We start from the raw sequence: 13,548 nt of genomic DNA on the forward strand, positions 1-13,548 counted from the left end.
TATATCTGTTTCCTAGAAGCATATTTCCTAGTAGAATACAATATACTCCATTCAGTGACCAAACGTGGATTTAAAAAAATAATAATTTGTGATGTAGCATGCAATGTTAGCATTTTAAAATCAATTTTATGTTGCTACTTTTGCCTCTTCTTATTTTGAAACAAATGCAACACTTTTGCTTAAAAGATCACACTTTCTAAAGAAACTGTTTCCAGTAATCAGATGAAGAGTATGTATCATTCTCTTGATTTCTTTGTATTTGTTTTCAGCAATGACAAAGGATGATATGGCTTCTACTCTGAACCACGGTAAAACAGGAGTTGTAGCTATTGTTGTCATCCTCGTCCTAGCTGGAAGTGGCCTTGCAGGCTATTTCTTCTACAAAAGAAGAAAGAATCGCTTGTCAACAAATGACAGCTTTGAGAACAATTTGTATTTTAATAGTGATGCAGTTCCTGGAACTAGTGACACAAAGGATCTTGTGACCAACATAGAACGAAATGAACATGCGACACTCTAATGTAATAAAATGAAATGTAATGTATTATGTAATGTAAAATGTAATGTAATAAAATAAAATGTGCCTTGTTTTAATAAAATTATGCAATTAGAATTAAGCCAAAGTTATTTTCTTGTGTACAAATACTGTAGTAGCCAGTCTCAGTGTGTGCATATTGCCATACACAACAGTTACTTTATTTTGTAACCATTGTGTAGTGCCTAAGACTGCAGATCTCGCGATTTGATGACCCACATTGGTGAGTGTGGTCTTAAGAAAAGAGATAATATTGGCCAATTATTAAATGGAACAATAGACATGGATGCAATACAGGAAGTAGAATGTAGAGAGATCCACTTGAGAAGGCTGCCAAGATTTGAAGTTTCTGCACCAGATTTATTTCAAGCCGTGCTAATGCACAGATTCTCCAAGCTATTCAGCAAGTGTCTCTCTAATTCTACCATCTTTCAAGTATTCCTAGGGACTTAACTACAGGGATAGTTGCTAGACAACAAGTCTGTATTTAGGCACATCCTCTTTGAAGCATGTTGGGAAAAAATCCTTCCATAATATAACTTCAGGTCCCACAGTGTCACACAACATAGAGAACCAAGTATGTAGTTCTTGTACTTTGTGTATTCTAGGGTTTAATTAGGTAAAATCTGAGGGCAGACCTCTGGAATGAAGTGTGGTTGGCGTTAACTGCCAGTGTTCTGGCTGGCCACAGGTGGGTTTGTCTGGTAGAGGTGACAAAGGTTGTGGCATAACTTCCTTCTTCTCAGGACAACATCTGCTGAGGGGAGGGAGGAACATTTCCTATAGGTGTTCTGAAGGTTTATAGGAGCACTGGATAGCTGTTACGGTGAACATGTGTCGGTACTGCTCTTCTACAGCCTCTCAATAAGTAGCATTAGGTTGGTGGGGTGTGTGCTGGAAGTCAAGAACAATTTAGCTTTATCAGTTTATTAGTTACTACTGATTTATTTTCTTTCTAAAATGGCTAGATCAGTTACCATGTAGGGAAATCTTAGATTCCCAAAAGTGGACTTTATATTTCTAATTTTTGTGAATCTTGTAAAATGTAAACCATGCATGATTCCTCACTCACATACAAAGGCTTGCAAGGTTTGGTTTTGTGGTTTCAGATTTTGTTTTGTGAAATAAACAGTAACTAGCTTTGATTTTTTTAAATAGTTTTTCATTTTATAGCCTTGTTTATATAAGACTCTAACAGGTTAAAGTTATAAAGGAGATGATACAACCAGGAAGACACTCCATCCTAAGTTGTGATCAAATAATATATGGACCATATTTTTCTGAATCTGTCCAGGGACTGTCTGCTTATAGCACAGACAAAAATGTCAGCTGAGTGATTTAGTAAAAATCTTGAATTCCATATGTGTGTAGGTAAGATGGGAAAATTTGTTCTGGAACCCCTTTCCTCCTCTGGCTCTGTGCTCTTTCTCCAAGTTATTTCCTTGCCTCGGTTGCTGTTGCTGTTTCCATTTTTGATGCGCAGTTTTTGAGCATGTCTTTTCAAGGAGCAGTGCTTCTAATGGTTCTTCTTGCCACCTGATGCAGCTTGTGTGCCAGAAACCTCCTGACTGATTTAAGATCACAGAATCATAGAATCATAGGTTGGAAAAGACCTCTAAGATCATTGAGTCCAACCGTCAGCCCAACACCACCATGCCTGCTAAACCAAATCCCAAAGTGCCCCATCTACACGGTTTTTAAACACCTCCAGAGATGGTGACTCAACCATTTCCCTGGGCAGCCTGTTCCAATGCCTGATATTAAGGATTATGTCATTTCAATTGTATGGAGAAGCAGTGCCAGCTATATAGGTATGTGAAAGGGACAGCGAAAGGTGACGAGGCCCTGACTGGCACCCCAAGCTCGCTGCACCAGCTATTGTGCAAACAACAAAAAGGTGCAGTCTCTACCCAAAAGAAGTTCACTCCCGTTCTGGGGCCCTGCACAATCTGAAGGCGGTGTCTGCACACCGAGTGATTCTTTCAGGTAACACTTCATCACGTGTACATGTGCAAACATATGATTGGAACAAAATAAAGGTTGAGGGGATGTCTCATTTCTGGTGCTCTGCCATACTCGCCAGGCACATCCCTACGGCTAAGAAGTGTCAGTGAGAGAATCCAGCTGCTGGAGCCTGGATAGTCCTGAACTCGTTATGCCTGAAATCCAGCATCACCTTTGAGTTGAAGAGAATTAGAAATGCCATGCTAGTTAATAGCTGGCAGTAGGTGCAGCTGCTTCCGTGAAATGCTGTGTCTGTTCTGCTCACCTGTCCAAATGCGTACAGAAAAAATAGAGGAGGTTCCATACCAGAAGCTCTGCTCTGAAGATGGATCTGCTTGGCCTGCTTGTTTTAGGAGGGGGAGTGAAAAAGACTTGAAAGATTTTCAGAAGAGGAGGAAATTTAAGCTGCATGGTTTACTGTCCCTCCTATTGCAATGGAATTGAAGCCAATTCCCCATTAAAAAGAGCAAACGTGGAAGCAGTGACATCTCCAGCACAGGAAATCATTGCAGTTCCGTGTGGTAAGCGCTACATGCTTCCATGAGCACTGATGCCTTATGCACAAACTCTAAAGGAGGTTTTTGAATAGAAGGTAGAAAAATGAACAAGCTTGAACACTTTAAACACTATCTAATTAAAATAAGATTAAATAGAAGGCTTTTACCTAGGGACCTGTTACTATAAAAAAAGGATTTCTTGGTTTTTGTTCTGGTGGGGTTTTTTGCTTGTTTGGGTTTGGGGTGGGGTTTTTTTCTTCCTCTTTTTTCCCAGCTAGTACCTTTCAGTGATGGTGACTCATTTATTAGACTGTTTGAGTAAAGACTCCAGTCCCAGTTTTTTAACATCATCATTCCTTTGGTCATACTTGTTACAAAACTGATCACAAAATTTCAAGAAAAATTGAGAGAGCAGTTTCCAGACTGGTGTTCTCTTTCCACACCCTCGTGTTATTTCCATTGTCCCTGGACTGAGTGGTTGTGTGATGGTTTTGCCAAACATCATTTGGTGATCTGGCATTATGCCCTCTTCCTGCTGCTAAGCGGCGATGTTCCTGACAAGTGATTGACTACGTCAAAAAAGTTTTGAAGACTGAGAGGGGGAAATTATTGATGTTGCTCTATTTGACTGTAAAAAAGGAGCATGTCTTCTGGGAAATGATTCATTTTCATATGGATGTGGTATAATTTGTTACTTAATGTGTTCTGATCCATCACCAATTCTTTCAGCCATTCTCTACTACCAGCTGCTCATCCTGTTGGGATCGGTCAGGTGCCTTCGAACCGCCTTGTCGCTCTTGTGGTCTCTTATTTTGTCTCCTGAGTAGATGCCACTTCTATGGGAAGGTTTTGGGCTGTATGTTGCATAAATATACATTCACAGAGGAATTGGGAACTTGCTTTTCTGAAATATTCTTGCTGTAAAACCGAGGAAAATAATTTCACGATGAACAAAATGAAATGTAAGTGATGGGTAGAAAAGCAAAGGAAATTTTTAACCAATCACTAATAATTCATATCCATAATCCTCTGATTCTGCCAAGATTTCTTATGTTTGATCTTGGCAGGTTAGAGCAGTAAAAAAAAAAAAATTTTGCAGCATGAAAAGGTAGCAAGAAAATGCTTTATGTTGCTCTTTCAGTGTATTTTGAGCCTATCTAGGAAAACGGAAAGGTTGTTCACTCTCTGGCTTTTTTTTTTTTGCTAGAATGTGTCTACAGAGGTTTAAAGCATGTCTTTTTTATTTTGAATAATGTGTCTGTTGTAAACTGTGGTTGTGCTATATGTGGGGATTCTGCGTGCAAATCTTACATCAAGTTATAGCAGGCTAAATAATCACAAAATTCCTTTCACATTTTAATACCAGTGATTTTTGAAAATGAATTATTTACATTCTGTAACGAAGCATCTTGTTGAACCTGGACGGACTCACCCATCTATTTCTCTGGGCAGCTGAGGAACAACTTGATGGCAATATTCAATAGCGTGTAAAGGTTTGTCTCTTTGCACATTGTTATGTTCCTTGATACCCTTGTGCTTAATTTTCGTTTCCCCTTTTCCCCAGAACAGTTCAGACTTCAGAGAAAAGGTGGTGAATCTGCACACTGTGCTTGTAACTTCCTGCCCGGGAGCGGCGATTGCCGAAGGAACAATGCTGACTCAACACAAAACTCAGCAGCCTCTCTTCCTCACCGCTTCCAAGATTTCAGGGTGCGCCTTGCCGAGTGGAAGATGCTGGAGTGCATCTCTGCAATCTCCTGATTTTTTTTTTCCCAGTTTGTAGGCGGTGATAGGGTCTGCTCAGGCAAACATACAAACACTGAGGCGAAGCTGACCTTACTAAGCTTTACACTTTCTCAGCCTCTCTCAGCAGATCATCAATAACAGTCCTTCAGCAAACCCCGTTCGTTCTTCAGAACAGACCTAGTTTCTTTTTCCCTGTTGTAATTGTACTTGTTGCCTCCCGGTAGCTTTGGAGATGCTGAGATGTTGTATGCAACAGAACCACAAGGGATTACATTTCTCCTGCCTAAATAGTACAGAATATTTTTTCCATCCGCACATCTGGAGCTCCTGAACAAGGAAGCAAGGCAAGTTGGGAAGCTGAGGTTGCAGAGTTGAGCATTCCCGTCTTGGGGAGTACCAGAACGCTTTCCTCCAGACTCAGTGCAGCCATCTTTGCATATGCATCATAATTTACTGAGTAACTGACCATCTGCTGCATCGTTGAGGCAGCCCTCTCTTTTCTCCCACTTCCCTCAGGTCTCACTGTCCTTCTCAGGCTCCCATTCTTTCCATGTTTTTGGTCTAGCTGCACCTGCTGGCCTTCAGGTCCCACTATTTTCTTTCACTTTCTCTCTCTTTTTCTGCTCTAATCCCGTGTGTACCTTTTCAGACCTAGTGAGTCGTCCACCTGCATCTGAGTCAGAATGACAGAAGCAGGATTCCACATCCTCATGTAGGTGTCTAGGGTTTTCATTGCCTACAACAGCAGCAATTTTCAGGGAAAGTCTTGCTGCAAATAAAATATTGTGGAAGTTATCCCAAACCAGCCTCTCCTGAAGATAAGGGAACTGGGGTTTTTTCAAAGACCACATGGAAAAAGGAATGTAAATATTCCCTGAAAGTGTGTTTTTTCTTCCCTACCCTCTATGTATTTTGAATTCTTTTGCCTGTCATAAAGGTGAGAGGTTTTTCAAAGCAAAAATCTGAACTTTGTCAGAATGCCTGAAGTATGTGCACTTTAGGGGGTGCAAACTTCCACAGACCAGCAGGATGAAAAAAGTGGAAGTATTCCTTATCACTTTAGTTTTCACCTCTAGCAAAAACTGAAAATCCACCATGTTCCAGTTACAGGTTACCTTATTCCTAGAACTGTGTGGTTTCTTTTCAGAATTTCTTCAATTGTTACTGTCAGTTTGGGTACATTGCTCCCGCATATAGTCAGAAATGGAGCAAAAGAAGGGTCAGGTGCCTCCTGAGGAACACAGGTCCTATTTTCTACGGCTTTTCTGTTTTCTGCAGAACTGCAGACATGGGGAAATTCTGCTTTTCTCCGATTCTAACTACTTGATTTTCATGGTGTCCCAGCCCATTTTTCACAGTACTGCACTGCGCTCTGTTGTTTTCCTCATTTATTGATACAGACAAGTCTTCCCCTTCTTTTTTACCTTTTTTCCTTTGTTTCCAGTAAAGGGATATTCATGTCACTTTCTTCATAAACATAATGATCCTGAATTGTATGATACGTCTCCAGAAATCCTCACTAAAATGTTACCTCTTAGATCTCATATTTCTATGGAACAGAAAACTTTTACACAGTAGAGAAACTAGCTTAGAAAGCAAAGTTTATTCATTAATGTATTATTTCAAAATTACTCATGTGACAAGATGCAGTTCCTTATTTGCAGCTCAGAACTTCCCTGTATCTGTCGGGTCTTAAAAACTGAGAAGGATTTGTTAATCTGGTTCAGTGCAAGACAGGTTTTCTTGCAAGGCGCAGATTTGGTCTTCAGCATCGATTTGAGGCGAAGGGGACCAGGGAGAGAAACATTTGGCTATGGCTGTCTACCTGCTCCTGACCTTTCTCTTTTGCTTTAGTACATCTCTTCAAATGTCTGGTAAGTCTTTGTCCTCTGCTGAGTGTGGAGGTTTGCAAGTCCTTTCTCCTGCTTTCCTGATGTCCTTCTTCATGGACAGTGAGTTTAGAACTAGCCACAGCATGTAATTTGAAACAGTTTTATTAAACTCTTAAATTTGGTGCTACCTATATAGGCATTCTGTTTCCTTAACCCAGTTTTCAAGGTGTTGTATGAGTGAAAGAAATACACCAATAGATGTGGGCATAACCTGGACAGTGCTGGTTCTTGAAAATCAGCCAGCTGAATGCAGAAAATAGCTGATCTCAAATTACTCCACCGGAGGTTAGAACAGCGCAGATGTACAGGGCTGTGTCCGCTCAGCAAGCACAGAACCACTGGCTGATGTGTGCTGTGAGTTTCTCTGACACCGCCTGTAGACCATGGCATACTGATCATTGCATATTGGAATCCTGTTTCCAAGCTGATGACTTTTGGAGGGACCTTACAAGCTTCTGTCCATGACACTCCTACTGCTGAGAGGAAAACAAATGACGCTTTGTCTGCAGCTCTTCACAGAATCACAGAATCACAGAATAGTAGGGGTTGGAAGGGACCTCTGTGGGTCATCTAGTCCAACCCCCAAAGCTCTTCCCCCAGAAAGCTCCCAGCTAGAGAATTGCAGGAGTCCAATGCTATCACTTGAAGGGCAGCAGGGACTAGTCAACAACTCTGATCTAATCCACTACAGGAGAATTTCTTATGTGCATGTTTTTGCGTGAGACCAAGGCAGGTTTAATCCACCCTCTGCCAACCCTACTGAAGAACCATTGCAGCAGGAGAGCTGTGCCAGGGGAAATGCCATCTGGCTTGTTCAGGTCTGCAGACTTTCAGAGAAACATCATCGAGGCTATTTCACCACTCCCTGGCAGCTCAGGGATGCAGGGGGTTGTGAAGCCCCACTTAACTATTCCACCCCTGGCAGGAAACCTTGGTGGCACTAAAGCTGGCACAGCAGAGTGAGTTGGGTTATGTTCCTGTCGCTTAGAGGGGAGCTAAGGCATGCAAGGCCAGCTGCAAAAGTGGTCAAGGTCTGGAGCAGGCTGAAGCTGTGGCTCTTTTTTGAAGCTGGTCTTAAGATACAAAATCCTGTTGTGCAGTGTCTCACGTTTATATTTACAAGCGTAGCTATTAATTGCACTTAGGATACTTAACTGCGCTCAGAGCTGAAGTGATGGTGCTGCAAGTTGTGGCTTCCCTCCTGTGAAACTCACAAGTTGAACTCTGTGAAGAAATGATTTTTGCACAGTTGCCAAAAATTTCCAAAAAAGAAAAATACCCCAATTGCTTGATGAGCTGAAAGGCACAACGTCATTCCAGGCCAACTATAAAATGGTTGAATTTTGAGTATGCAAACCATTTTTAATAGCTCTAAAGCAAAAGGTCTTTTCACTTGGAAAAATTAAATCCTGTTTAATATGCTGACTGGTGGTGGAACTTTGAAGAATTCATGAAATTAATAAAGGTCATTTTCAAATGGCATTTGAGAACAGTGTGCTTTAAGGAAGGATGTGAAGATGAGCATTTCTCTTGAAAGAGCTATATTTTCAGTCTTTGTGTTGCTTGCATCTTAAGAACATTTAGATGAGTATCCTTCATACTGATGATTAAACTCCCATGATTTCTTTCTCTATGGACTCTGTATATTCAATTTTTTTCTGTAGCAGACAGTCAAATAGCAAGTAACTGACTTACGTCTCACAAAATCTCTCCTCAGATGTTTGAATTCTCATTTTATTTTATAGGTAATGGAATATTTTCAGTCTACAATGAAGACAGCAAGCTGTGCGCCCAAGCTCAAAACTCTAGTTCGGTCATAACTACCACTTGTGATGAGCACAATGAGTATCAAAAGTTCAGGTGGGTCTCTGCCACGCAGCTGTTGAGCATGGGGCTCAAGCTATGCCTGGGAGTGCTCGCCAAGGAGGAGGCGGCTGCCATTACGCTGGAATCCTGTAACAGGACAGATGAGCTCCAGTGGTGGGAATGTAGAAATGACACACTTGCAACTCATGGCAAAGATTTATTTTTCAACTATGGCAAAGGGATGGGGAAGAAAATCAGGTTGTCCAAAGGATCAGGCAAAGGGAGCAGGTGGAAAATCCATGGAACCACAGACAGCGTGTGCTCCCAGCGCTATGAGGGTGAGTACTGAAAATTAATTTTTGCTTATAGCTAACTTGGCTGCCCCTATTTACAAAGCATCCCACCACCTGCTTGTCATGCAGCAACCCTTTTCTCAGCGACATCAGTAGCAGAGCTGACTACGAATAAGGAGCAGAAATGCAAGGCGAACATGACTGTATATATTTCTGCATAACCTGGAAAGTGCAGTTCTGTCAAATGATCGAGTAAAATGACCAAGGCCTGTGGTGTAATCATAAGGAAGAATGGGAATTCTGTTTGTACAGCAACAGTGGGAGAAAATCTATGACTGTTTCAAAATATGTCTGATCAATTTGTAGAAGTGGTGATTGTGCTATATTTAAACATTTATTGTTGCTATTACTTGGTTTGGCCATGTACTATCTCTAAGAACTTAATTTCTAGTTAACATAGATGTGATCCATTTTTAACAGTGTTTACCTGGTGTTTCCCAGGCCCAGCAAGAAGAAAAATTAGGAAAAAGGAAAAGGAAAAGCAGTGCTTTAATAATTTAGGATGCAAAAAGGCCTGACACCCTGACAAAGGAACACTGGAGAGTCAGATGTCCTTTTCCCACATCATCCCTCATCATTTGACTGCATGGAGATGGGAGGGTCACTTCCCAACAGAGTTACTTGCAGATTTAAGATAAAACTTCCTCTCACAACGACCAATGAAATATTCTGATATCTCCTTTCCAAGCCTCTTCAACCATACGAGGAAAAAAAAAAAGATCCTAAACATCATTTGAGGACAGAAGTATATATGCAATGGGATAAGCTGAGGCACAAATATCTCTGATACAGTAGTCCAGATAGCAATGAAAACAAAAAATTAGATAGAAACTAGTCTGGGTCAAATAAGTGTTTTTTGAAAGTCTTAATTCTGAATATCTTGCGATAGATATGTCTAATTGGCACAATAGCCTTGGAAGGCTTTGTAGTATGAAGTACTGATGTGTTGAGCTCTCGCAGAACTCAGCTGTGTACACAGAGAGCTGCCAATAAGCAGAAACTGTGGTGAACATTTGATACCAGCTGACTACTATTGCTCTGTGTTTCTCTCTGTAGATACCTATACACTGGGAGGAAATGCCTTTGGTGCACCTTGTGTGTTCCCTTTTAAGCGCAATGGTAAATGGTATGCTGAGTGTATCCCTCTGAGCGACGATGCAGGTTCTCTCTGGTGTGCAACTTCTTCAGATTTTGATAAAGACCAATTGTTTGGAAATTGTCCACTAAAAGGTAATTTATTTATAAAGATTTCAAGAAAGGCACTAAGCAAAAGTTTCATCCACTCGCATGGTCAAAATCTCCTTGGGATGTGGAAGTAACACTGGATTCTGGCAAGCCTAGTTCACTGGTGAGCTAAGCAATGATAAAATGAGGTATCCCCTCTCACTGGTTTTCCAGCTGAGGAGTAGTTCTACAGTGCTGCCGAGACTGGTACACATGAGGAGTATTGTGAGGGTGGTGAATGGGACTGATGGAAGAAGGAAGGGAAAAGACCTAGGAGTTAGTGAGAAGAAAGCCAGGGCGAATGAAAGGCAGAAAGAAGTGCAATGGATGAGGAAGGTGAGATATAGGGAAGAAGGAGACAGTAGTGTATCACAGGATGGAGCAGAGAACAGGAGGGCTGGAGTGACTGGAAGGATGCAGGACATGGGCAGTGACCTTCACCTGCCTTTGGTGCTCCTTACACCCACAAATCACCCAACACAGCTTTCCAGTAACCCCAGCACAAATACCCTACCCCTTCCCCCCTGCTTCACATCTGATTGGAAATGATCCTTGCTGTCATGTTAGGAGGTCTGGGAGAGCGTAAGAGGGGTCTCAAGGTAAGAAATGGATGTGGAGACCAAGGTTTTCTGTATAGGGAATGGGGAAATATGTGTCTACAGGTAGCATATATCAGTGAGTGGGTTAGTGTGGACTGAACTGTGAGAGAAGTAGATGAGTTATATGAATAAAAAAAAACAGGGTGGATGTAGAAAAATTAGGTTTGTAAGGAGAAGTAGTTTCTTATGTTATTAATGTATGATTAATATTGAATGGAGAAAGTATAGGTATGTGGCAAACTATGTGTAATAACTTAGCAACCCATACATTTACACAGTTTTAGTCTGCAATGAAGATTTTATTTTCTGCATTACCAAGTACGATTATCTTGTCATGTAGCTGTTATCATGTTTTATAGACACCATCCACGATGACCTTTGGAAAACAAATCCTGTGACAGAAATCCACTATCAGATAAACTCAGAGTCACTTTTGACATGGCACCAAGCAAGAAAAAGCTGCCAGCAGCAGAATGCAGAATTATTAAGTGTCACAGACCTTCGTGAAGAAATGTATTTATTAGGTAAAGTGAATAAAGGACCCAAAAAGATTAATCCATACAAATAAAATGTAGGTCAGCTCCAAGAGCTTTAACACAAAAAAATTATAGGTACCTTGTGAATATAAGTCTTAGTGACATTCTTAAAAAACTGGTCACTTTCTTACAAAAAAGTGTATTAAAAGAATGGAAAAAATCTAAGTTATATTAAAAAAATCTACTATGACACTTTTTCTTTTTCCATGCTTTAAAACTTTATTTCAAGTTTTATTGAATAACTTACAAAATCAGAAGCATTTAGTAACTTGACTGTTTCTTTTGGCCATTTAGGGCTCACCAGTGACCTGGGTGTCAGTGCAAAGCTCTGGACTGGTCTTTTCAGTGCACTTGACAGTGGCTGGCAGTGGATTGGGGGCAGTCCTTTCAGATACCTGAACTGGGCTCCAGGTAAGTGCACTTTTCTGAAACGATAATCAGTGTCTGGGCCAAAATTCTCTTCCCCATCTTCTTGTCACATAATTCCTTTGGCTTCATAGAATTTTCACAGATTACAGGGAATTATGGGAAAGGTAAGATAGTACAGTAATAGGAATCACATCAGAGATGGGTCGCCATTAATTCTGAATTTCCCAGAAAAAGCAGATAGCTCATCTAATAAAGCAGTTAAAACCATAGATTTACAGCTCATTCTATACTTTTTTTTTCCATCCACAATATTCTCATCAGGCATGTTATTCAAACCAAACAAAAAACCTCATGAAAAATTATGTAAAGTGAATGCAAAGAAAGGAGAAAAAAAACCCTCAGAGAAATGTTGCATAAAAAATGTTTTCAATTGTTCTCAGTTACTGCTTATGACGTTTATCTGATGTACATTATCTTGGAAAGTTTGCACTCTTTTCTCAGGATCTAAGTCACCATCTTGCATGTTGGCTCTTTTGGTTTGGCCTGGATAAATGCCAGGTGCCCACCAAAGCCGCTCGATCACTCCCCTTCCTCAGCTGGAGAGGGGAGAGGAAATATGATGAAAGGCTCGAGGGTTGAGATAAGGACAGGGAGAGATCACTCACCAGTTACTGTCACAGACAAAACAGACTGAACTTGGGGAGAAAAGGGAGTTTAATTCATCACCAATCAAATCAGAGTAGGATGGTGAGAAATAAAACCAGATCTTAAAACACCTTCCCCCCCTCCTCCCTTCTTCCCGGGCTCAACTTCACTCCCGTTTCTCTGCCTCCTCCCCCTGTGCGGCACAGGGGGATGGCGAGTGGGGGTTATGGTCGGTTCATCACACCTTGTCTCTGCCGCTCCTCAGGAGGAGGACTCCTCGCACTCTGCCCCTGCTCCAGCGTGAGGTCCCTCTCACAGGAGACAGTTCTCCACAAACTTCTCCAATGTGAATCCTTCCCACGGGCTGCAGCTCTTCACGAACTGCTCCAGTGTGGGTCCCTTCCACAGGGTGGAGTCCTTCAGGAACAGGCTGCTCCAGCGTGGGTGCCCCACGGGGTCACAAGCCCTGTCAGCAAACCTGCAATGGTGTGGGCTCGTCTCTCCACGGATCCGCAGGTCCTGGCAGGAGCCTGCTCCAGCGGGGGTTCCCCATGGGGTCACAGCTTCCTTCAGGCATCTACCTGCTCTGGCATGGGGTCCCTTCCACGGGCTACAGGTGGATATCTGCTCCACCGTGGACCTCCATGGGCTGCAGGGGGACAACTTGCCTCACCATGGTCTTCATCATGAGCTGCAAGGGAAGACTCTCTGCCCCAGCATCTCGAGCACTTCCTCCCCTCTCCTTCTTCACTGACCTTGGTGTCTGCAGAGTTGTTTCTCTCACATCGTCTCACTTCTCTCTCTCAACTGCCGTCTCACCGCAGCTTTTTTTTCTTTCCTTTCTTAAATATGTTATCACAGAGGCGCTACCACTGTTGCTGATTGGCTTGGCCTTGGGCAGTGGCGGGCCTGTCTTAGAGTTGCCTGGCACTGGCTTTATCAGACATGGGGGAAGCTTCTCACAACTTCTCAAAAAAGCCACCCCTATAGCCCCCCTGTTACCAAAACCTCACCACGTTAAACCCATAACATTGGCATATTATGTATTTTCATAATAGCTGTTGTGGCTACAGGGAAATTCAAAGGGCGAGCACTCCCGTGGAATTAAATATGCATTTCATGTCCAGTGTTTAATAGTAAAGGGTGTTGTTTGCAGTACTACCATCCCATAAGCAATTTATAGAAAAGCATTATTTGTATAAAGTTTTTTCTGTATGCAGTAGTGCTTCAAACACACTGAATTTCTTCTTAAGCAGTACATGGGAGCAGAGGAAGTCTCATGTTGAAATGTCGGCCCTCTCAGCCATCCCAGGAGTGCTCCCTCATCTCCTGTCTTGGGAAT

General features: G+C 41.9%; 2 protein-coding genes across 3 annotated transcripts in view; both read left to right on the plus strand.

Annotated features, from left to right (window-relative positions):
• MRC1 (mannose receptor C-type 1) overlaps positions 1-1,616 on the plus strand; it is a 62,549-nt gene extending 60,933 nt beyond the window's left edge. Inside the window, exon 30 of the mRNA XM_075419462.1 lies at positions 270-1,616. Coding sequence (XP_075275577.1) covers positions 270-520 — 251 coding nt within the window. The 3' untranslated portion in view covers positions 521-1,616. The remainder of the gene's footprint in view (positions 1-269) is intronic.
• Positions 1,617-6,520: 4,904 nt separating this feature from the next.
• LOC104332524 (macrophage mannose receptor 1) overlaps positions 6,521-13,548 on the plus strand; it is a 38,676-nt gene continuing 31,648 nt past the window's right edge. For both annotated transcript variants that reach the window (XM_075419464.1, XM_075419463.1), the window contains exons 1-5: positions 6,521-6,656; positions 8,420-8,818; positions 9,890-10,063; positions 11,016-11,180; positions 11,487-11,603. In XM_075419464.1, coding sequence (XP_075275579.1) covers positions 6,596-6,656; positions 8,420-8,818; positions 9,890-10,063; positions 11,016-11,180; positions 11,487-11,603 — 916 coding nt within the window. In that variant the 5' untranslated portion in view covers positions 6,521-6,595. The remainder of the gene's footprint in view (positions 6,657-8,419; positions 8,819-9,889; positions 10,064-11,015; positions 11,181-11,486; positions 11,604-13,548) is intronic.

The sequence above is a fragment of the Opisthocomus hoazin genome, chromosome 4, assembly GCF_030867145.1.
Source record: "Opisthocomus hoazin isolate bOpiHoa1 chromosome 4, bOpiHoa1.hap1, whole genome shotgun sequence".
In the NCBI taxonomy this organism is placed as follows: domain Eukaryota; kingdom Metazoa; phylum Chordata; class Aves; order Opisthocomiformes; family Opisthocomidae; genus Opisthocomus; species Opisthocomus hoazin.